Source organism: Ambystoma mexicanum, chromosome 4q, assembly GCF_040938575.1.
Source record: "Ambystoma mexicanum isolate Mex_15411 chromosome 4q, UKY_AmexF1_1, whole genome shotgun sequence".
Lineage (NCBI taxonomy): Eukaryota > Metazoa > Chordata > Amphibia > Caudata > Ambystomatidae > Ambystoma > Ambystoma mexicanum.
The window spans coordinates 133,184,010-133,204,811 of NC_090928.1; the positions used below are offsets into that span (position 1 = coordinate 133,184,010).

The following is a 20,802-nucleotide window of genomic DNA, read 5'->3' on the forward strand; positions in this document are numbered from 1 at the left end:
TGGGAAGAGTGGGAGCAGCTACTCGAAGTGGTTGATGGTATTAGTGGTGTGTAGGAAATAGTAGACTATTTGATGAGGAGGAGGAGGGTGGGGCATGTCTGCCAGGAGGAATTGAATGAGATGTTAGCAGTAATAGGTGTTCATTGTTTGTCGTGTGTGTGTTCTGTGGCTGGAGGCAAGTGATAGAGGGATCAATGGTTGCCGTGGCATGATTGAGGGGGAGGTTAGGAGATTTGCTCTTGTTATTGAAATGAAACCAGGTTAAGTAGAATGTAGTTGGACAAGGGGTAAATGATGTGAGTGGTGAGTTGGAGGTCTGTGGTCCTAGGAGCTTGTAGAGGAGCATGGGCATGCGACTGAGGGTGTGTAGTGGGACAGGGAAGGGAGGAAAATCAAGGAGTGGAGGTTGTCGCACAGCGTGGAGTCTGAGCGGAAAAGTGAGGGCGGGGGCATAGGTTAGAAGAGGAGGAAAAATGTGAATAGATGCGTCCAATTGGGTTATAGTGAGAGTGGTAAGTTGGGATTTAGGTGTGGCTATAGGAAAATGAAAGTATTAAAATCTCGATCATGATGTGGTGTAAGAGTAAAGGGTCTGCAGTGCAGCGCCAAGCCCAGCTCACCCGTTGTACATTAACGACCACAGTGTGCAACCTCGGCCCAGGCTGAAGTTCAGGTTGTGTGGGGGCGTGGGAGTTAGTTACATTTGGGAAGAAGCTAGTCAGGATTTTTGTCAGAAATGTTGCTAAGACCCGAGTAATTAATACCCAAACATATTATCATGTGGTGACACTGGGTGTAGATCCATTACAATACAGATAAGCTTGGTTATACCAATTGCCAATAGAAGCCCCAGAAGTATGCCTGTGTGCCTCTGTTGTGCAAAGCCAGGATTTGCATTGGTACCTTTATACATTTATGCTGCATTCTTTTTTTTCTTTTTCATTCCATCACTTAAAGCTTATCAGGTATATCACTATTATGACAAATGTAGGAGCGTTCACTTATCAGTTTATTATAATATTCCATAAATAGGTATTTCGGGAAGTATCCATTAAATAAAATGCAAACAAATGATTAAATGTGGTTGGAAGGCTAAGGAACTGGCAAAGTTTCCTCTGATGAAAATGCTGCAATGGACCATCACGTGTTAAGAATTTCAGTTACCACCATACTGTTTCTGCTATGCAAGTCTGGTCGGGAAAAGCTATTATTTGAAAACTCGACAAAGCAAAAGTCACAAGATGGCTGTACGCTCTGTCCTATAGGGCATGTAGGTGAAGAAAGTTTTTGGTGGTTAAACTTTAATTTACACATGTATAACATGCTCCTCAGAACCCAGAGGAATATGGGCGCGACAAGGACAAAAAATGAAACATGGAGCTCAGTTTATGGGAAACTGGGGGGGCATGGTTATCATATAGGCAGCTAGCGGGTTAGTTGAACCCAGCCTTACACTCTTGGTAAAATGATCAAGTGAAATTGTATAATAGTAACATCTGTTAGTTGAAGCATTATGTCGTTTTAAGAGGGTGGCAGCATGCAGTGGAGGGTGGCAGCATGCAGTGCATAAACAAAACGAGCTGCACATTTTAGAATATCCTTTTCAAAATACATTGGTGAATGAAGACAGACTCTAGATGTTGTGCCTTGCTTGTTCAAGGTCTGTGTACTTCCGTCTATAGGGAGCGGAAGAGACGAAGCTGAAGTGGGAGCACATTGCAATACTGGTGGCCAGCCTGCGAGAGTTTGTCCGATCGACCGACAGGAAAATCATTGCCACCACTCTGTCAAAGCTGAAACTGGAGCTGGACTTTGACAGTCATGCGATAAGTCAGGTGCAGGTAGTGCTGTTTGGATTTCAGGATGCGGTAAGAGCACTTTTCTAACTATTGGAATGTTAAGGAGTATAGAGGAAATATTTCCTTTTTTTAATTTTTATTTTTTAGTAAACTAGCCGATTTACCATGAGTATATGAGAGGAGCACATGAATTAGGAAATTAAACATTCATTCGTACTGCTTTCATTAAGGAAGATCACATGAGCATTACAATAGTTCTCTCCTATGCCCGTTTTACTTCTAGTGGAATATCTGATTTTGTTATGCAGAGTTCAAAATGGCAGTCCTGCTTCACAGTGAACAGCTTATCTGAAACCAGACAAACATGTTGCTGGATCATTCACTTGAACTATTTGGTTACGCACAACGCTTTGAGCATAGACCATTTGTTTGGGGGAATTGTGTGGAATTTCCAATTGTGGCAACATTTTTGGAAGTGGACAGATTCAATAAATGGTTCTAGACTAGAGTGTTTGGCTTGAGATGTGACATCCTAACAAATATATTATGGACAAGCACACCACTCGCCTTGTCGGAAACGAAAGGTTTTCAACTGAACATCAGGGCACAAGCTGTAGGCATAGGGGCACAGTTGTTTTGTTTTGATGGTTCCACAACAGCTGTTTACGCCACGAGTGCAGCTCAATTTGGTTTTGCATAGCAAGGCTTTGCTACAAGACGATTTAGGTATTCGGTGCCCTGCTCCCATCTGTTTGTTACTGTGGTTTCCTGATGACATACATAATGGCACTTGTAGCTGCCAGGTAACCAGTGCAAATTTAGCTCATTATGCAATGGTTATTTGTAATAGGTTCTTGTTAAGAGCTTTTTAACTACCTAGAAATGATATAATGACATTAACACATTATGAACATGCCATTTCAACTTCCTAGAACAATCTTTACCTTTCCAAGATAAGGAACCATTAGCTGTAAAGATTGGCAATGCCCGTTGATACAAAGGAACTGGAGTAATGTATGCAATGTGTTATCCCTCCACCAGGTCAACAAAGTCCTCCGAAACCACAACATAAAGCCCCACTGGATGTTTGCCCTTGACAGCATCATACGGAAGGCTGTGCAAACTGCGATCACCATTCTGGTGCCAGGTAACTTTTATTGTTCGGCAAACATTTGATATTGGATTGCAAAACAAGATAATGTCAGAGCAGGATTGATCTTTCTCATCTTTGTTCATAGAGTAAGTGGGAGTATTAAAAGCAGAACCCTCTACACCGACACACTTCCCTACACCTCCCCAAAAACGTGATGGCACTTTCATTCCGAATTCTGTGCAGCACTTCAAATGACTTCAATTCTCTTTTAAAATGTCAAACAAGGACAAACACGCCACTTTAATCTTGGTATCAGAAGGGTGTCACGTTGTTTTATTGAAGTAAATTACAACGTTATAATAAACTTTGACAAAGTTACTTGGGGGTTGATACATATGTATTTTTAGGGAAGGGGGTATAGGTGCAGTCTCTGGGCCTAGGGTACTAGTGGTGACTAAAGGGGTTATGGGTAGGTCCCACCATATCAAAAGAATACAATTTGGAGCATGCTTAGTTGATGGTGTTCATGGCTGAGTTCTTGCTACAGTTCACTTCTGCTGACTTTCATTAGGGCATTGCTAATCTGTGTGCCCATTCATATTTACTACCAGAGATGCAGTTGGGTATATCAGGCCACAGTTCTTCCCGTCACATTAACCAAGTAGCGCCAGGTAGAAAATGCTGTATAATTTGATGTCGATAGGCGTGACCCCTCTCCTCTTCACTCAAGATTATGCTGCTGCTCTTCCACTCTTGAAATAATGTCCCTCAGAACGACAGTCTTTCGACTTGGAACTTCTGGTGGCTAACGAATCAATTCTTTTTGCTTTAATAAAGCTACTTTTAATCTTTGATGTAACTAGGGCTGAAGCTGCCAATATGATCTTCTGAGTAGTTTGTGGTTGCATGTGTAGCAAGCAAACCGAAACCTTAAATAATTATTCATGTGTTGTCCTTTCTAAACATTTCAAATTAAGTTCCAAGTGTGGGATTGGCTGAGTAGCTATATTTACAGTTACTATTTACTATGAATGGCCTTCACTTTACTTCAAGGAACAGATATCACATTGATATCACCATTGCATTGACGTAACCAAGGGTGTATTTTGATAATGCTTCACATTTAGGTTAGTCTACTACACAAATCACAGCAACCCAGGAGGACCATGTAGGGAGTTGAACTGCACCCTGAATATTGCTCCATGCTTATCCTGCATGCTGTGCTCTATTTCATTTAAGTGTGGCTCTGAGACTGCTCAGTCTCCCTGATACTTTGCCTCAGTGCATCATAGGCCTATGACTCATGCTTTGTTTTCTCCCAAATAATAAAAATAATCCTTCTGCAGCTCTAATCTGTGTAAGACTTCTATAATACTTATTCTTGCACTCCATTCTACTGGAAGCATGTTTCACATCAGTATCACTATTACTCATACGTTCCGTCCTCTTTCCTCAACATGGGGATGGTACCGGACCTTTGGCAGTGAAAAATTGAGCTTCCCCTTTATATTTAGTATGGTGCGGCTCGGTAATTGAAACGCTGTCCCTCCCTCCGGCACCTCACCTCAGTCCCTTTTTCTGCATGGACGTGTCAGACCTGACAATAAGAAATAAGAAGGTATGTAATGCACTTAAATTCACTCTTTAGCAACACAAAATAGAAAACACCAGAGAAATAGGAACACTTTGAATGTTTGGAAAGATAGCACTTAAGTTAGGATTTCCCCCTGCATTATTCCTTGACCCACAAATAAGCAATTCTAAATAGTTACAAGGAAGCAGCAGGTAATCCGGAATGAGGAATAAGAAGCAGAATTCAAATCCAACTGTCCCTCCCCAAACAAGAGAGAAAAACTGATTGAAACATTTGCAATGTTAAAGTGACACTCAGAAATGGCTCAATAAAACAATGAATGTGTGCAAAAATCCTTAAATAAGTACAATTCTCTACAGGAGCAACACTGGAAAGTTACACGCAATCATAAGAATTAGATTGAGCAAAAGCAAACAATTTGAATTTTAATGGAAGGTTGAAAATAATTTAGAATAAAAATAACACGTGTAAAACTTTGCCAAAATATTGATTCCCACCTAAAATTAACCAAACGGTTTTTAATAAAAATGGGTGAAATGCGATTTTTGGGTTGGGGTGTAGCTATAGGTCTTTGGTATAATCAAGAATTGAAATGAGGTCTCTAGCTATTAAAGTGAGGGAGATATGCAATGTAGAATAAGAGGTGTTTTTAGAAAAATCGGGTAGTGAAAACCGAAAAGAAACTCAGTTTGGACAAGAATAGTTTTACTCTATACTAGAGCATTCAGGCTAGAATACCAAAGAGGGACACAGTAAGCTCTAGAGTTGATTCATGACTTCAACCCCAGATCCCCAGCGCCCACCCTGGTGGAACCAATCCGATCATTCGAAAAAGGATTGATAGTTTAGGATTTACACAAGATAAAAATGACTAAAGAAATGGCGCTTAGCAAGATACATCAAGGACAGGATTGCAATAAGGATTCTGACAATGTTACAAGTTATTAAGGTAAGGATAGGATGGTTTAGAGATTGGGATAGGACAAGGCCAAGCAAGTTATGCTATGGTTCTACGGTTCCTATTGATACTCACAGTCTACTGTTAATTTGGATTTTGGACAGTCAGCGCTCTGGATCACCACACGGATCTGTCCTAACGCAGGACAGCCGGACAAAATCAGCGGGCATGGACTGGATACCGGGTAGCACTTCTGGTTGCTGGATACTACAGGTCATCAGAGTAGGATAGCAGCAGCATGCTGTGAGTGGCAGCAAGCCAGGCTGGATGAGGATGCTTCCCTTGGGTTTTTTTTTAGAATTTGAGGCCTAGCTGAAAATGGGGTCAGCAATGCAAAGGCCTTGGCTTTGCAATGAAAATCTGGAATCAGGATCAAACGGGATGAAGAAATCAGGAACCGGACGCCACACAGGACTTCAGGAAGAAAGTCAGGAATCAATAAGTCCCCTGTGTGCTCTCAGGGGCCCTTATTTATCATGCCAGATGACATCACTACAGTATATGGCAGGGGCATGCTTACTACTCCTGCCTATAACAGGATTGGGCAAGAGCGTAGTTTCCGCCTTGCCCACAGCTGATTGGATCACAGAAAAAGGATGTCATGTTCATGGGGTGATTTATACAGTGTTTAGAAACCTCCCCTAGCTACTGGAACCAATATCTAATTTTTCCACAAACATATTTATGCAGTTGCAACCTCTGAGAAAATCAGGTACACAGGTTACATACTTTGTGCGTCATATTTCAATCCAAACCCTAAGTCTGTGGGACCTGGTTTCGCCTTTCTGACAAATTTTGGTAATTTTAAACATGAAAGATTACATTGCTAAGTAGCAAGCCTCCACATAACAATTTACTTTTAAATAGGCTATTAATAAGTCAGAAAAAGCACATTTTACTATTTCTTTAAATTCGGTTTTCATCTCCAGCAAATACACACTTTATGCAGATATAGTTCTTTTCTTGAGTGCTGCAGTTGTTTTGCAGCATGGATACATTTAAACAGGCATCTATTTAGACTCTTTCTTTGAACAGCTGATTTGTATCTACTTTTAAATCAAATAGACGCGTTTCCCCATGTAAAATGGAAACAAAGCCCCTGGTTGATTTTTCAAAGATACTTTTGACAGGAGCTGTCATTCAAGAATTAGGCCCAGTTCTGCTGAGACACAATAGATGATCTGGCCATTGCAGGGCTTTTTTAATCTCAGTGGCTCATAAGGACTGGATGAGTTTGGCGCCAAGCAGCACTTTTAAAGGTTGGGAAAGGTGTCATTTTAAAGAGGCATTTTGGGTTTGCAGCAAAGTAATGCTGCCTCTTTCACTTCACTGCATATTAAATGTTGCAGAGCATACTGGCACATTCCTGCAGTGAGTACTCTGTTCCACCCCACCTGATGTGTGTGGTAGGGTGAGGGTGGTGCAGCCATTTTCTGGTTGTTGCAAAAACGCTGTTTAGAAATCCTGGCGCACACAGGAGTCAGCACGGCCATTTTGCTGTTTCTTGCACCACTGCAGCCAAGTGATGTAGTATAACACAGCTGAATGGGTCAATATATCCCACACAGCTGACTCCCGCCCAGTATGTGGTGTTCCTTGGAGTGTGCTGGGACACGGCGTTGCAGCGGGTGTTCCCCATGCCGGAGAGCCTACTCTCCCTCTGCAAAGCGGTAGGGCACTTCCTGGCCAACTCGACCACCTAGCTATGGTGGTTGTAGCATCTTCTGGATCTGATGGCATTTTGCGTGCTCACAGTCCAACATGCCTGCCTCAGCATGAGGTGCCACCAGCTCCACCTGGCGGCCAATTGGGACCAGGAGACAGGGTCTGTTGGACAGGATCCCAATCCCCCCGCTCCTCATCCCAGACCTTTCGCTGGTGGCTGGTGGACTGCAGTGTGGCAGTCTGAGCCACCTTGACCCGACTGGAGCCCACTCTGGTGGTGATGACGGATAACTTGCTGTCGGGCCACTCTGGAGGGCTTCTCCATTCATAGCGCATGGTCCAGGGAAGAGGCCCTCCTGCATCTGAATCTGCTCGAGCTGAGGGCAGTGGCTCTCAAGGCTTTTCTGCCGCTCATCAGGGACACTGTTCTGGTCAGGACCACTACTCCACTACAAGGTTTTACCTGAACAAGCAGGCTTGCACCCATTCCCCCCTCCTGTGCATGGAAGCAGTGGCGATCTGGGAATAGGCCCTTATAGAAATGATTCAGATTTCAGCAGTTCATATCCTGAGGGACAGCAACGCGGAAGCATACCAGCTCAGCCCCTTGCGGTTCAACACCTACGAGCAGGAGTTACACATCAGCTCCTTGTTGCCCCTGTTCTGGAGATGATGGTTCCCGGTGCTGGACTTGTTCACATCTCCTCAGAATTCTAAGTACCCCCGCTTTGCCTCTTGGGCGGGCCGGGGTCAGGGGTCTCTAGGGGTCGTGTTCCAACTCTGCTAGCATGGCTGCATGTGCTATGCATTTCCTCCTCCACTGTTGCTACAGCAGACCCTCTACAAGTTCTGGACTTTGGTCTGCTGCTGCCCCATCCTGGTCACCCCGCACTGGCCGTTGAGTGTGGTTTTCAAACCACCTTCATGTGTGCTCCCAGCGGCCTGTCCATCTTCCAATTCCCAACAGGGACTTCCTGACGCAGCAGGGCGGGCAGTGGAGAACCCGGATCTGGTCAGGCTGGCCCTTGTGGCCTGGCTCCTGACCACCTGAGACTGCAACATGCTCAATTTTCGGATCAAAACCTGGGCATCATACAGGACAGGAGGCTGTCTACTCGATCCCAGTATAAAAGCAAGCTGACCATTGGGCTATTGACAAAGGGCTGGACCCCTTCACCTGCATCCTGGACAACGTGCTGGCCTTCTCCGCACACTTGGCCCACTCTGGCATTCAGGTGGATACTTGTTGCACCTATTTGGCGGCTATTGGGGCCTACAAGAATTCCCCAGCACATTTCAGCAGCCAACCTGGTGGTTAAGGCCCACCTCAAGGGGTTGTCCAGACTTTTTCCTCCGGTGCACAGGCCTCATCCGGTCTGGGACCTCAATGTGGTTATGGCAGCCTTGCAGCGCAAGTCCTTTGTGGTGACGGCTGGTGACATTAAAGACAGTTGTATTGGTGGCGCCTACTTCTGCGCAGGATCAGCGAGCTTCAGGCGTTGTCTTTGTGCAAACCCTTTGCAACGTTTCATAACGTCACTGTCATCTTGCGCACTCACCGAAGTTTTCTGCCCAAGGTGGTCTCTCCATTCCATTTAAACCAGGAAATCTGCCTGCTGGTGTTCTTCCCGACCCACAGTCAGAGGCAGAAATGGCTTTGCATTGCTTGGACCTCAAGAGGGTCACCAAGTTCTACCTCTCACGGACAAAATCCTTTAGGGGCACTGTCCATCACTTTTTCGGGAGCAGGTCTCCCGGTACCCAGGCTTCCAAAGCTTCTATATCCTGTTTCAGAGGTGTATATGGCCATGGACAAATCGGTTCCAGAGGGGATTCATGCCCATGCAGTCAGAGCTAAGGCCACAGCTGTCGCTTTTCAGCGATATGCTTCCTGAGATGTCATCAGCACGGCGGCTACTGGGGCCACTCAGTCGGCCTTGGATACCAGCTGCAGGCACGATGAAATACTCGGTCAAGTGGTTCTGAAGAACCTTTTTGCTTTGCCCTAGATATGAGGCAGGTTGTCACAGCTCCACCCTATGGTCTTGTTTGGTGGAATCGCACACAAGTATGGAGGAAAGGGGACTGAACGTATGAGTAATTAAAGTACTCACTGTAGTGACTAGAGTTCATAATGCATAGTCCCCTTTCCTCCATACGTCCCACCCACCTTCTCCCGCTTGTATGCCAAGGTCTCGTATAACCAGTGTAGCCAGGTATTTAAGCTTCAGATGTGTTAAAAGGGGACTCAGGTGCGCTGCAGGGCCTCTGGCGGGTTGTTCCCACACCCACCAGGTGGGTCGCGCCCCCCATGCTACACTAAATTTAAAGGGTAAGCTAAATATTTTCAATGCCAAAGGTTCCGCTACCATCACCATATTGAGGGACGTCCACAAGGATGGACGATGGGGGACTATGGACTGAGTACTCTATTCACTACAGTGAGTAACTTTATTTTTTTGTGGTCTTGCATTCCAGTAATTTGTTTTCTCTGTCCACTTGCTCCAACTGACATTTTTTGCAAGGTAGTAAAAGAAGTGGTTATTTTCCAATTTAAATTCCTTAGTGAGAAATTAGATTGTAGATGAAAGATAGTGACTGCTGTTTTCGAGCACGTGGTCTTGCATGGATTCACATGCTCAAGAATATTCTCCGCCGTCCGGCTGGATGGGGATGTGCAAGCAAGCATCTTCCAATTTGAGGGTCGCCAGGAAATCTCCTTCCAGCTGGCCAAGTACATTCTGCAACGTGACCATCCTGAACATTTGGGATTTGAGAAACTTGTTGAGCATCACAAGTTTAGAATGGGTCTCCACCCTCCTGACTTCTTCCTTACCAGAAAGTATCTGGAGTATACTCCGGAGCCCCTGAGGGACAGGTTCTGTCGCCCCCTTGCACAGCAATGGCTTGAACCTACTTTAGCAACTGTGCTCTGTGCATTTCTTATCAGGGAACAGAAGGAATGTGAGGGCATTTTTCCTGGAATTCTAGAGTGTGCTCCTGTTGGACAGCAAGCACCCATTTGTCTGTGGAGATCTTTCACCACTCGTCGACAAATTGTGATAACTGGCCTTCGACTGGGGGCTCTGGTTCTGGACAGGTTCAGGCCTGCTTCAGAGTCTGCGTCCTGGATGGGGAAGGACACTGGTCCTGGGTGGTTCAGACCTGCTTTGGCGTCTGCATCCTGGATAGGGAAGGACGACATTGGGTGCCACTGCCGTAGCATCCCCATGGTGGTGGAACGGGAGGGCTGATGATGGGGGTTTGGAGGGGGATGTAGCCTTTGGATGACCTGGCGATTCTCTCTTTAGAGGAGCATAAGGGCGTCCCCCTCTGCTGAACGGTGCCCAGAGAGCGCATTGTCTTTGTCTTAAAGGCCTGCAGAGTATCATTGATCGCCTTTCCAAACAGGTTTTCGCCATCAAATGGCATATCGATTACCTTGGTCTGCACATCCATGTGGAAGTTGGTGGCCTTGGTGGCAGAGGGTCACACCATTGCCTATCTGGTGAAAGCCAGAGTCCGCAATGTCGAGGGTGACGGTGATGAAAAAAGGACCTTGACCGTGAAGCCAGTGGTGTGGGCTGCACACCCAAAACCACCACAATGTGGTGTATATTCACTATAACGTTTTTTTCCAGAAGTTCAATGATCTCTTAAAATTCATAAAATATATCAATGTATTCTTTGAGTTGATGTTTCACAGTTGAAATTCACTGTTTAACAGATGCATCAAACTAAGTGGTAATGGCCAATGCATTTCGGATTTACACATCCTTCGTCAGGGCCACTTAAATCTGGTCTCCACTGTTTGTCCAATATTCAACAACATCACCATTACAATTGTGCTATAGAGGATAAAGAAATATAACCCAAGATATTTGAATACCCCAATGGAAATGAACAGATATGCCATAATCACATAACAATTTAGCAACCTTGACAATTATTCAAAAATACCAGCATGTATCATCCAATTTGATCATTCACAACAACAAAAGCGGAATCATTAAAGCCAAATCATCAATAGCATGATAGTTTCAGCAAACGCAATTTGTCAATATCATGATAGTGTTCAAATACGTGTACAGAGTCAATGTAAGTCATTCGAGGTTAAAGTGTGTGATTATATATCGTAATCATACGTAAGTATTTTCATTTTGTTAAACACGGTGTCAGTTTTGGAGAGAAAAGAGAAAAATGTAGACAGACATTAGCCACTCGGCTCTCATGGTAAAATTCATGATAGTGTATATTATCTACGCCAAACTAACCTGTGGTTGATGATTGCGATGATAGTTCTGAAAGAGAAGTGAAAACATAATCAATGCTAATCTTACGGATGCTAACTTTTCCTTGGTTAGTCCATCACGCTTCTTACCTATAATCGTAATGGGGATTCCTACGTTGCTACGGGTGTCTGTATTCACATGCTACCAATGCCAACCTCGCGCTGAAAACAATATAAAAAAGCTAAATGAGACCACTCTGTTTGCAAAATGCATAACGTAGTGTCTGTTTAGGGTCTGTATCTTACCTTGTTGCTACGGTAAAGCTGTGTATGGAGACGCTGCGTGAGCGCACTCTCGAACGCTGTGTAGATATGTTGTTTGATTCGTTGATATTGGAACTTGGGAGGACCAATTCTTATGGCAGCCATCGTGTAAATGGTCTACTTAGCGATCGGCCTGATTGAAACATTTATATTTCTCATAAATGCTTGAATGGGTACAGATATTACTACTAGGCACTTAATACAAATTCACCCTTGCATGCGGCAATCTAATTTACCAATATCTTTACATCTTAAGTTTATTCAATTTCGGAACCCTTTTAGTATCAAATAAATATGCTGTACCACTCTCCAATGATCATGTTGTGTTGTCACATCTGCGTGACAACTTTGAAGATAAATGATAGCAACAAAAGAAAGTGTTTTAGCTTAACTGTACCGGTTGTTTCTGTAATCGTGTTAGCATAAGCAAATTTGTTCGTTCTAACAAGCCACCTAGTTAGTAATTGGAATAGATACAATGTGAATGTACTTATCTCTCTCCTGCCTGATGTTTAATCTCACAATGCTCTTGCATTTCGATCACATGCAAGACGTACTCATGTGTGCCTCTTGTAGATGAGCCTGTCTACATATACTGTAATTCAGGATATGATATTACTTATAACACCGTGTTCATCACAACACTACAGGCCTCCTTCAAGTGATTCTAAACATGAATTCGAAGTCTCTTACCAGATGTATTACAAAGCAGTATCTATATAGTTGCTCAAAAAATATCATATGCCGGGCACTAGGTCACATGTTTTGGTATACCTGTGTTCTATTAAGACTCCACTTCTTTTTGGCTAAATAGTTATGAATCAGAACTACACACTTGGATATACAGCACAAATATCATCAAACGTTAATAGCTTATTACATCATTCTGCACGTTTTCAAATAAAATATTCCTCAAATATTTAAATGGCCAAAAGTAACACGAGGATCAAATCACTATGGTCAAAAAGTTATAGGAAGCAACTAAATCTAGCTCCTCGTTGATTCCTCTTGGTGCTAGTGAGTCAGGTCTGTCAATCCAAAAAGCTTCCTGCTGTGTCCGCCATTTCTTCATGTCTTTACTTGGTCCTTTGGTGGGTATTACTTCTAGTACTAGAAATCGTAGTTGTGTCATGGAATGTCCATTGTCCTTAAAGTGTCTTGCCACTGCTGGTTATCATTTGTAATGCACGATTTAGGGTGACAGTGATCACATTGTCGAAAGTCACCTCCCCTTTCTGGAACAGGGCTAGAGCATTGGCCTTCTTATCGTCAGGAAGGAAGTGGAGAATGGGCCCCAACTCATACCATTAACTCCCTGCCATACCTTGACAAGATGGCGAGGGTGCTGGCGGCCTTGATTGTTTATTCTGCCATAGTAATGATGCGCTTTCCTGCTGCATATTGATTTTTCCCTTCCTGGTCTGGAGGAACCATAGACGAAGACGAGGGGTTGGACGACCTCTTCCTAGCGGCGGACGAGACCACAGAATATGGCAAGGGCTGGGACCTGAGAAACTAAGGGCAGAGTCTGGAATGCGGTACTTCTTCTCTAACTGGTCTCTTTTGGTAGTATTAGGGGACTTCATGACAGCTACGCCATCCTCCCATAGGTCATCCAACAGGGGAACTGAGATGATAGTCTTCGTGGAGGACTCCCGTCATTCAAAAAGGAAACCTTCCTTTTTCTTTTCCCCCATTACTAGGTTAACCAGCTTAACAGCTTTAGATATCATGGAGTGGAATTAATTGATATCGTCCGGCAGAAAGGCCCTGAAGGGCTTACCGACTTCAGGGGCTTCCCCATCTGCAGGAATGTAATTGTCAAACTCATCTGTGGGTGTACCGGTTCTGACGGTGTCCGTCTGAGCTTTTTCTTCTGACAGAAGGGGCAGCGCCACCTGCAATGGCTGAGGGGCACCAGGGGCCTTATTCAGCAGAGTCGACTCAGCCCAAGAAGGCCTCTGGGAGCTCCTTGCCAGAATTGGGGTGGGAGCAGTGAGCAGTCACTGTTGGATTTCAGTCACCAGTGTGTACAAGGTGGTCAAGTTGTCCAAGGACATGCTCCTTGGCGCAGGTGCAGGTGCAGGGGCCAGACCTGAGCCACATGGAGGGCTAAATGACTGGGAAGGGCGGCAGGCCGGTGACCCCTGATGAGGCATGGGCAGAATGGGGTCGGGTTCCCCTTGGACCCCTTCCTGATCTGAGTAAAATTCCTCTGGAAGGTCTTCTTTGGAATGGGTGTAAATATTCTGGAGACCTCCTGGGGAATCCCAGAGGTGCCAGAGTGAAGAGTGGTGCAGCCCTGGTGGGTCTAGGTAGGAACGTGTGAGCTGGATGCATGTCTTTCATCAAACCAGAGCTCTGGGGGAAAGAGGCGACGACTGGAGATTTGGTGTTGCAGCCGTCTAAGGAAAAGCACTCTTCACGGACGGTGAAGCACTCGATAATGGGGTGGTCATTGACAGGGCGATGGTCCTGGTGAATGTAGTCATTGACGAGGCTCATGTTGACGACAGAGTTGATGACGGTGGAGCCGGACAACTTGCTCCTCGACAAAGACCTGTGTTTGGTCGCTGACGGCCGTGATTCTTTCACAGGCGGGTGCAGCACGCCTGCCGGTAGTCTTGACTGTCAACTGAGCCGGTGATGGAGACTGGCCTCTCTCTGAGCTGTGTTCCACAATCACGGCGACCACTGGCACGGAAGGTGTTGGAGCGTGTGACTTTACCTTCATTTGGATCTTCACCAAGGAAGCTTCCTCAAAAGAGATCGACCTCTTTTTACCAGAGGGAGCACAGTCTTTGCACCTGACAGCCATGGGATGACTAGGCCTGGAGGCTGTCTAGGAGGAATTTCCTTCTTCGATCCATGCCACCAACCTCTGATGGTGGTCCTTCTGCTGCTTCGAGGAAAAGGATTGGCAAATCGATCATCCATCCGCATTGTGGTCTGGATGTAGACAGTAAATGCACCTGAGATACCGATCCTTGAGTAAGATGTTTTCAGGCTGCAGTTTTCACTGGACCTGAAAAGACTTTTATTTGTGGCATTTGCCATGGTGTTGGAGTAAATGTCCAAGCCTGGGCCTGTCCCGCCACTAGCTGGAGATTCGACGATGGACTGAGAATCACCTCCAGCAGCAGGTCCCTGCCATTGGTAGCACAACGTGACGGTAGACGATGAAATGATGATGAATCTATCCAGAAATATGCTAAAAAGAGTGAAAAATGATCAGATTTTTGAGGAGCGAAACACAAGGACTCCCAATATGAAAAACGTGCCGTATAAATCTGAAGATGGCCACCAGGGATGGTGATTAGGAGGACGAGTGTCATTAGCTGGGGCAGTATGACCCAAAGTGACACTGATAGGCTATAGAGGAGATGAGCAGTTTTTAGCTTAAAGATAAAATGCTATAATTTTATTGAGGATCTCCAGACGGACGACAGGGAATATTCATGAGCACGTGAATCCATGCAAGACCCGTGCTGGAGAATAAGAATTACAGGTAAGTAACTTGTTTTTTTTGGTGCTAGTGAACATCTGACATGCACACCCTTCCGGCTTGTCTATTGCTAGCGAGAACGAAGGCATGTTGACCCGGGGGAGTTTGTTCATGGAAATGAAAACTACAATGTGCATGGGAGCAACAAAGTAACTTGTTTGTTCTGACAACCCTTTATTTTTGTCTTTGCTAGAACTGAGACCGCATTTCAGTCTTGCATCAGAGAGCGATACAGCAGACCAGGATGACCTAGAGGAGGAAGATCATGACGACCGTGTGGGGGAGCAGACTGTTCTGAGGCCCATCACCATCAGTGAGGAAACGGTGCACACCTCTGGGGTGAGCACCATGAGCTCCACTGTTTCGCACGACTCTCAAACCGCTCAGAGGTCTCTGAATGTGCAGCTGGGGAGGATGAAAATAGAGACCAACAGGTATGTCTGCACTGCACTGCATCCTGCTCTGGCGGGCCGCTCCCTTTTACCACAGTTATGGGTGTAAAATGTGTACTCGCCACTAGCCATTGGCTTGTGATATTTGACTTTTGGCAAGTAAGAAACGGTGTGCTGTGTGTATTGTATAGAATTGAGGTGGTGACTCACTTTTTTATGGCTAGCTAGTAGTTTGCAGCTTTCTTGTTTGCACCTTAAATGAGAAAATTCTACTCCCTGTGTTAACATCATATACTGTTTCTCAAAGCCAGTAATTTAAGTTGGGCATCTAGCTGCACTGCACAACCGTGTATTTTCTAAGTGACAAGGCCGCCTCTAAATTAATCCTGTGTACATTGACATCTTTCCTCATGCCTACTGGCGAGGAATAGTACCTACTTTGTGACCTCCCAAAGCAATGTTTTCTAGCTCTCGTGGCTGTTGCAGAAAAAGTTTTCTTTCATTTTACAATATGGAGCTCATTACACTTTCGGGGTTTCTGTATCAACGGCGAGAGGCTAAAAGGAAAACGGTCTTCGCGGTGCCTTTACTCGATGACATCTGGGACGAGGGGCTTGCTGTCCTCAAGAACCCTGCCACGACACCTGCCAAGAGGGACAGGTACGAGAAGAAGTACCGAGTCCCCGATGCCGCCCCCTTGTGCCTCAGGGCCCAGCCCACGCCGGGCTCGGTCATCTCATCAGCGGCTAAGAAGGCGGCAGCGGGCACGGCGGCCTCAACTTCCACTTCCCCGCCGGACAGCGAGGGTAAGAAGATGGACTCTATGGGACGACGAGTCATCTCGTCGGCGGCGACGACGATTAAGGCGGCCAATGCCTTAGCGACCATGGCCCGCTACGTCAGGGAGCTCTGGTTCAAGATAGCTCCCCTGCTAGATTTCCTGCCTGATGACAAAAGGGCGGAGGCCCTAGAAATTCTGCAGGAGGGCGAGGTGGCGTCAGATCACGCCATTACGGTGGCAACGGACATTGCCGATACCGGATTTCGACAACTGGGCAACGGAGTTTGCCTCCGACGACGAGGATGGCTCAAGGCGACAGACTTTCACCAGGACGTCCAGACCAGAGTGTTGGACATTCCTTTTGACGGCAACAACCTCTTTGGTAAGGCAGTGGATGAGTCTCTACAGGCCATCAAGACCGACTCGGAGACGGCCCGGGCCCTTGGGGTGCTTCAGCAGCGACGGCCCTTTCGGAGCTCTGGAGGCAGACAGAGTGCCTCCAAAGGATCCAGCAGTGGCTCCTCCACCTACCGCCAGGCGGCCCGCTCCTCTTCCCAGGAGGCCTACAGAGGTCGCGGCAAGCAAGGGGGTTCCCGCCGTCGTCGCCAAGGAGGCCAAGGCAGCAAGGCCGCTTCCAGGCAAGACTGACCGGGCCGGGTGGTCGGGCCCCCACCGAAGCACCCCAGTGGGAGGCCGACTGACGAAGTTCGTCAGGGTGTGGGAGTCCATCTCCACCGATCGTTGGGTGTTGGACACCCTGGCCAATGGGCACTCGCTGGAATTCCAAAAGAAGTGCCCTCGCATTCCTCCCGTGGCCAGGAAGGAGAATCACGTCCCTCAACTGCTGTTGGAGGTAAAGGCGATGCTCAAGAAAGGTGCCATCGAGCTTGTCCCCAGGAGGCTCCGGGGCTCCGGAGTATACTCAAGGTACTTCCTTTTCAGAAAGAAGCCAGGCGGTTGGCGCCCCATCCTAGACCTGCGTCGGTTAAACAAATACATCAAGGTGCAGAAATTCAGGATGGTCACCCTCCAGCACGTACTGGGACAGCTGGAGGAAGGCGACTTCCTATCATCGGTGGACATGGAGGATGCTTACTTCCACATCCCCATTCTAAAAAGGCACAGCAAGTTCCTCAGGTTCGTGGTTCAAGGACGCCACTACCAATTCAGAGCCCTACCGTTCGGATTAAAGTCGGCGCCCAGGGTTTTCACCAAGTGCCTGGCACCAGTGGCGGCGTGGCTGCGCCTGCAGGGGATCCACGTCTACCCCTTCCTGGACGACTGGCTAATCCGGGCAAGGGCAAGGGAACTCGCCGTCGATCATACGTCGAGGACCGTCCGGTTGCTCACGGAGCTGGGGTTCTCCATCAACTACCGCAAATCCCACCTGGTTCCGTCGCAAGTAGCACTGTTTTTGGTGGCGAAGCTCGATACAGTGGAGCAATTGGCCTCCCCTTCAGAGGAGAGGACCAAAACCATCCTGGGCAAGGTACGGCGACTGTTAGCCACGGACGTGGCCAGGGTGAGGTCCATCAAGTCCCTTCTCGGGATGATGTCCTCATGCATCTACCCCTTTGCAGACTTCGGATGCGTCCGCTACAGGAGTTCCTCGACGCCCGCTGGTTTCAGGCGGGGGGCTGCTTCGAGGACAGGATCCGCCTCGATGAGGAGTTCCGTCGGACAATCCCATGGTGGGGCACCTGTGCTCACCTCACGACGGGCACGGACTTTCAAACTCCGGCGTTTCAGGAGACAGTGACTACAGACGCCTCTCTGGAGGGTTGGGGGGCCCACACCAGAGATCTCCTCGCAAGAGGCCTTTGCTCCCGGAGGAGAGGTCTCTTCACATCAACATCTTGGAGCTCCGTGCAGTGTTCTGGGCGCTCAAGTCGTTCCTCTCGTCCCTCAAGGACAAAGTGGTGAGGATCTTCACCGACAACACCACCACGATGTTCTACATACGGAAGCAGGGGGGCACCAGATCCCCAGCCCTATCCAAGGAGGCCCAGGATCTGTGGCACTGGGCCGTCACCCAGGGGATGTTTCTGGTTGCCTTCTACCTGGCAGGAATAAAAAACACCATCGCCGACTCACTCAGCAGGGAGCTGCGCTCGTGCCACGAGTGGGAACTGCGCCAGGATCAAGTGGATCCACTCTTCCAACGATGGGGCAAACCCCAGATCGACCTGTTCGTGACAGCGACGAACTCCAAGTGCCAGAGGTTCGCCAGCAGGTTCCCACAGCCGAGGAGCATGGGCGATGCTTTCTCGTTCCCTTGGGACGGCCTGTTTCTATACGCATTCCCTCCATTAACGTTGCTGCTCCGCCTCATCAGCCAGCTCAAGAAGTTCAGGTGCAGGATGATCCTCGTCGCACCGGTGTAACCAAGGCAGGTCTTGTTCCCGGACCTTCTGGACTTGTCAACGTCCCCGCCAGTCAGGCTGCCGGCGGACGTGGATCTTCTCTCCAGAGAAGGGGGTGCCATTCTACACCACGACCCACAGTCGCTGAACTTGCAGGCCTGGCTCCTGCAGCACTAGAGTTTGGAGGGTACGACATCCCAGCTGATTGCAGAGAGGTTCTTGCAAAGGCCAGGGCGTCCTCAACTCTCAAGTGTTACGGTCATAAATGGAAGAGGTTCTCTGTCTGGTGCCGTGCACAGAAGATTAACCCTCTGCGGATTATGGCCCCTCAAGTGCTGCCCTACTTACTGTCGCTGGCCAAAGCTGGACTGCCTCACGCCTCCATAAAAATACATCTGTCTGCCATCTCCCGATATACCAGGACTACGAGACGGGCGTTCTTGTGGTCTCATCGCATGGTAAAGGAATTTATGAAGGGACTATTCCGATCATTCCCGCCGGTGAAGGCCCCTGCCCCGGCGTGGGAACTTAATGTGGTGCTGACCAGGCTCATGAGAGCCCCATTCGAGCCTATGCATTCGGCGCCTTTGAAGTTCCTGTCATGGAAGACAGCGTTCCTCGTGGCCATCCCCTCTGCACGACGAGTGGGAGAGATTCAGGCCCTATCTTGGAAGCCTCCATACTTGACTTTTCATGACACAAGGGTAGTGCTTAGGACGCACCCCTCCTTCATGCCCAAGGTGCCGTCGGACTTCCACCTCAACGAGCCCTTGGTGCTACCAGTTTTCTTCCCGTCGCCTTCGACGCCGGCCGAGAGGACTTTGCACTCGCTTGATGTAGCTAGAGCGCTGAAGTTCTACGTGGACGGCACGAAGAGTTTTCGGAAGACGTCACAGCTATTTGTGAACTTTGGGTCTGTGAATCAAGGGAAGGCTCTCTCGAAGACTTCTATTTCCAGATGGCTCTCTGGCTGCATCATGCATTGTCACCGGTTGGCAAACCGACCGCTGCCCGGCCGTCCGAGAGCCCATTCGACCAGAGCGATCGCTGCTACCACGGCGTTCCCGTCTGGTGTGCCCCTGCTGGACATCTGCAGGGCTGCTATGTGGAGGTCGACGCACACCTTCACAAGATTCTACTGCGTCGATCGGGACTCCAGGGAGGAGTCCAGGGTCGGCCAAGCAGTGCTGCACAACCTGTTCGCTTAAGGTGAGCCTGGTGAGGAGGTAGGAGATGCTTAATGTTGAGTTGTTGTATTGCTTAATGTTGAGACTGTTGCCACCTCCCGTGGTTGTGCACGTGTATACTGCTAGGTATTCTTTTATTCATGAGCATGTGCATCCATGCCAGACCCCATGCTGGAGAAGGAACAAGTTACTTACCAGTAACTGTTCTCCAGCATGGGTCTGGCATGGATTCACATGCGAACCCTCCCACCTACCCCTCTGCGGCTCTTCACTTGGTCATACTGCCTCTTGGCGTGCTACCAAATCTAAGGATGGCTGCCAGAGGCGGGGCTTAGGGAGAGGGCAGTCATTGGCTGGGGGCAGTATGACCCAGAGATCAGTGATTGGTTACTACTAAGAAAGACAGATCAGAAACGAAACAGATACTGATTTTTTCTTTACCGAGGATTCCCAGCCTGACGACGGGGAATATTCATGAGCATGTGAATCCATGCCAGACCCATGCTGGAGAACAACAATTACAGGTAAGTAACTTGTTCCTTACGTGTTGTAGCAGCAATCCAGTCACACTTTTTTTATTAATCAAAATGTCATATCAATAAGTATATTTTGAAAATGTATCGATCAGCCCCTCGTCCGATTGTATTACACGTTTTACTTTTATCAGCACCAAAAGACCATAGTCTTGTTCATTTTAATCTTCAATTTGTTACGCCTAGTGTAATCAAACACTGCAGCTATACTTCTCTTGAGGACAAGCATTGTATGATCACAGATAATAACCTCGTCAGTGTAAGCCAACCAAGCTACTGGCATACCCCCCCACCTTAGAGGGTCAGTTATTGGTAGTACCCTGGGTCTCTTCCGAGTCTACAAGGTACAGATGGAACAGCATGGACGCGAAGAGGCA

At 47.4% G+C, this 20,802-nt stretch overlaps 1 protein-coding gene across 2 annotated transcripts in view; it reads left to right on the forward strand.

Annotated features, from left to right (window-relative positions):
• The window catches only part of MAP3K5 (mitogen-activated protein kinase kinase kinase 5), a 1,851,596-nt gene that overhangs the window by 1,736,184 nt on the left and 94,610 nt on the right, over positions 1–20,802 (forward strand). For both annotated transcript variants that reach the window (XM_069607656.1, XM_069607657.1), the window contains exons 24-26: positions 1,683–1,868; positions 2,841–2,946; positions 15,363–15,603. In XM_069607656.1, the coding sequence (XP_069463757.1) occupies positions 1,683–1,868; positions 2,841–2,946; positions 15,363–15,603 (533 nt within the window). The remainder of the gene's footprint in view (positions 1–1,682; positions 1,869–2,840; positions 2,947–15,362; positions 15,604–20,802) is intronic.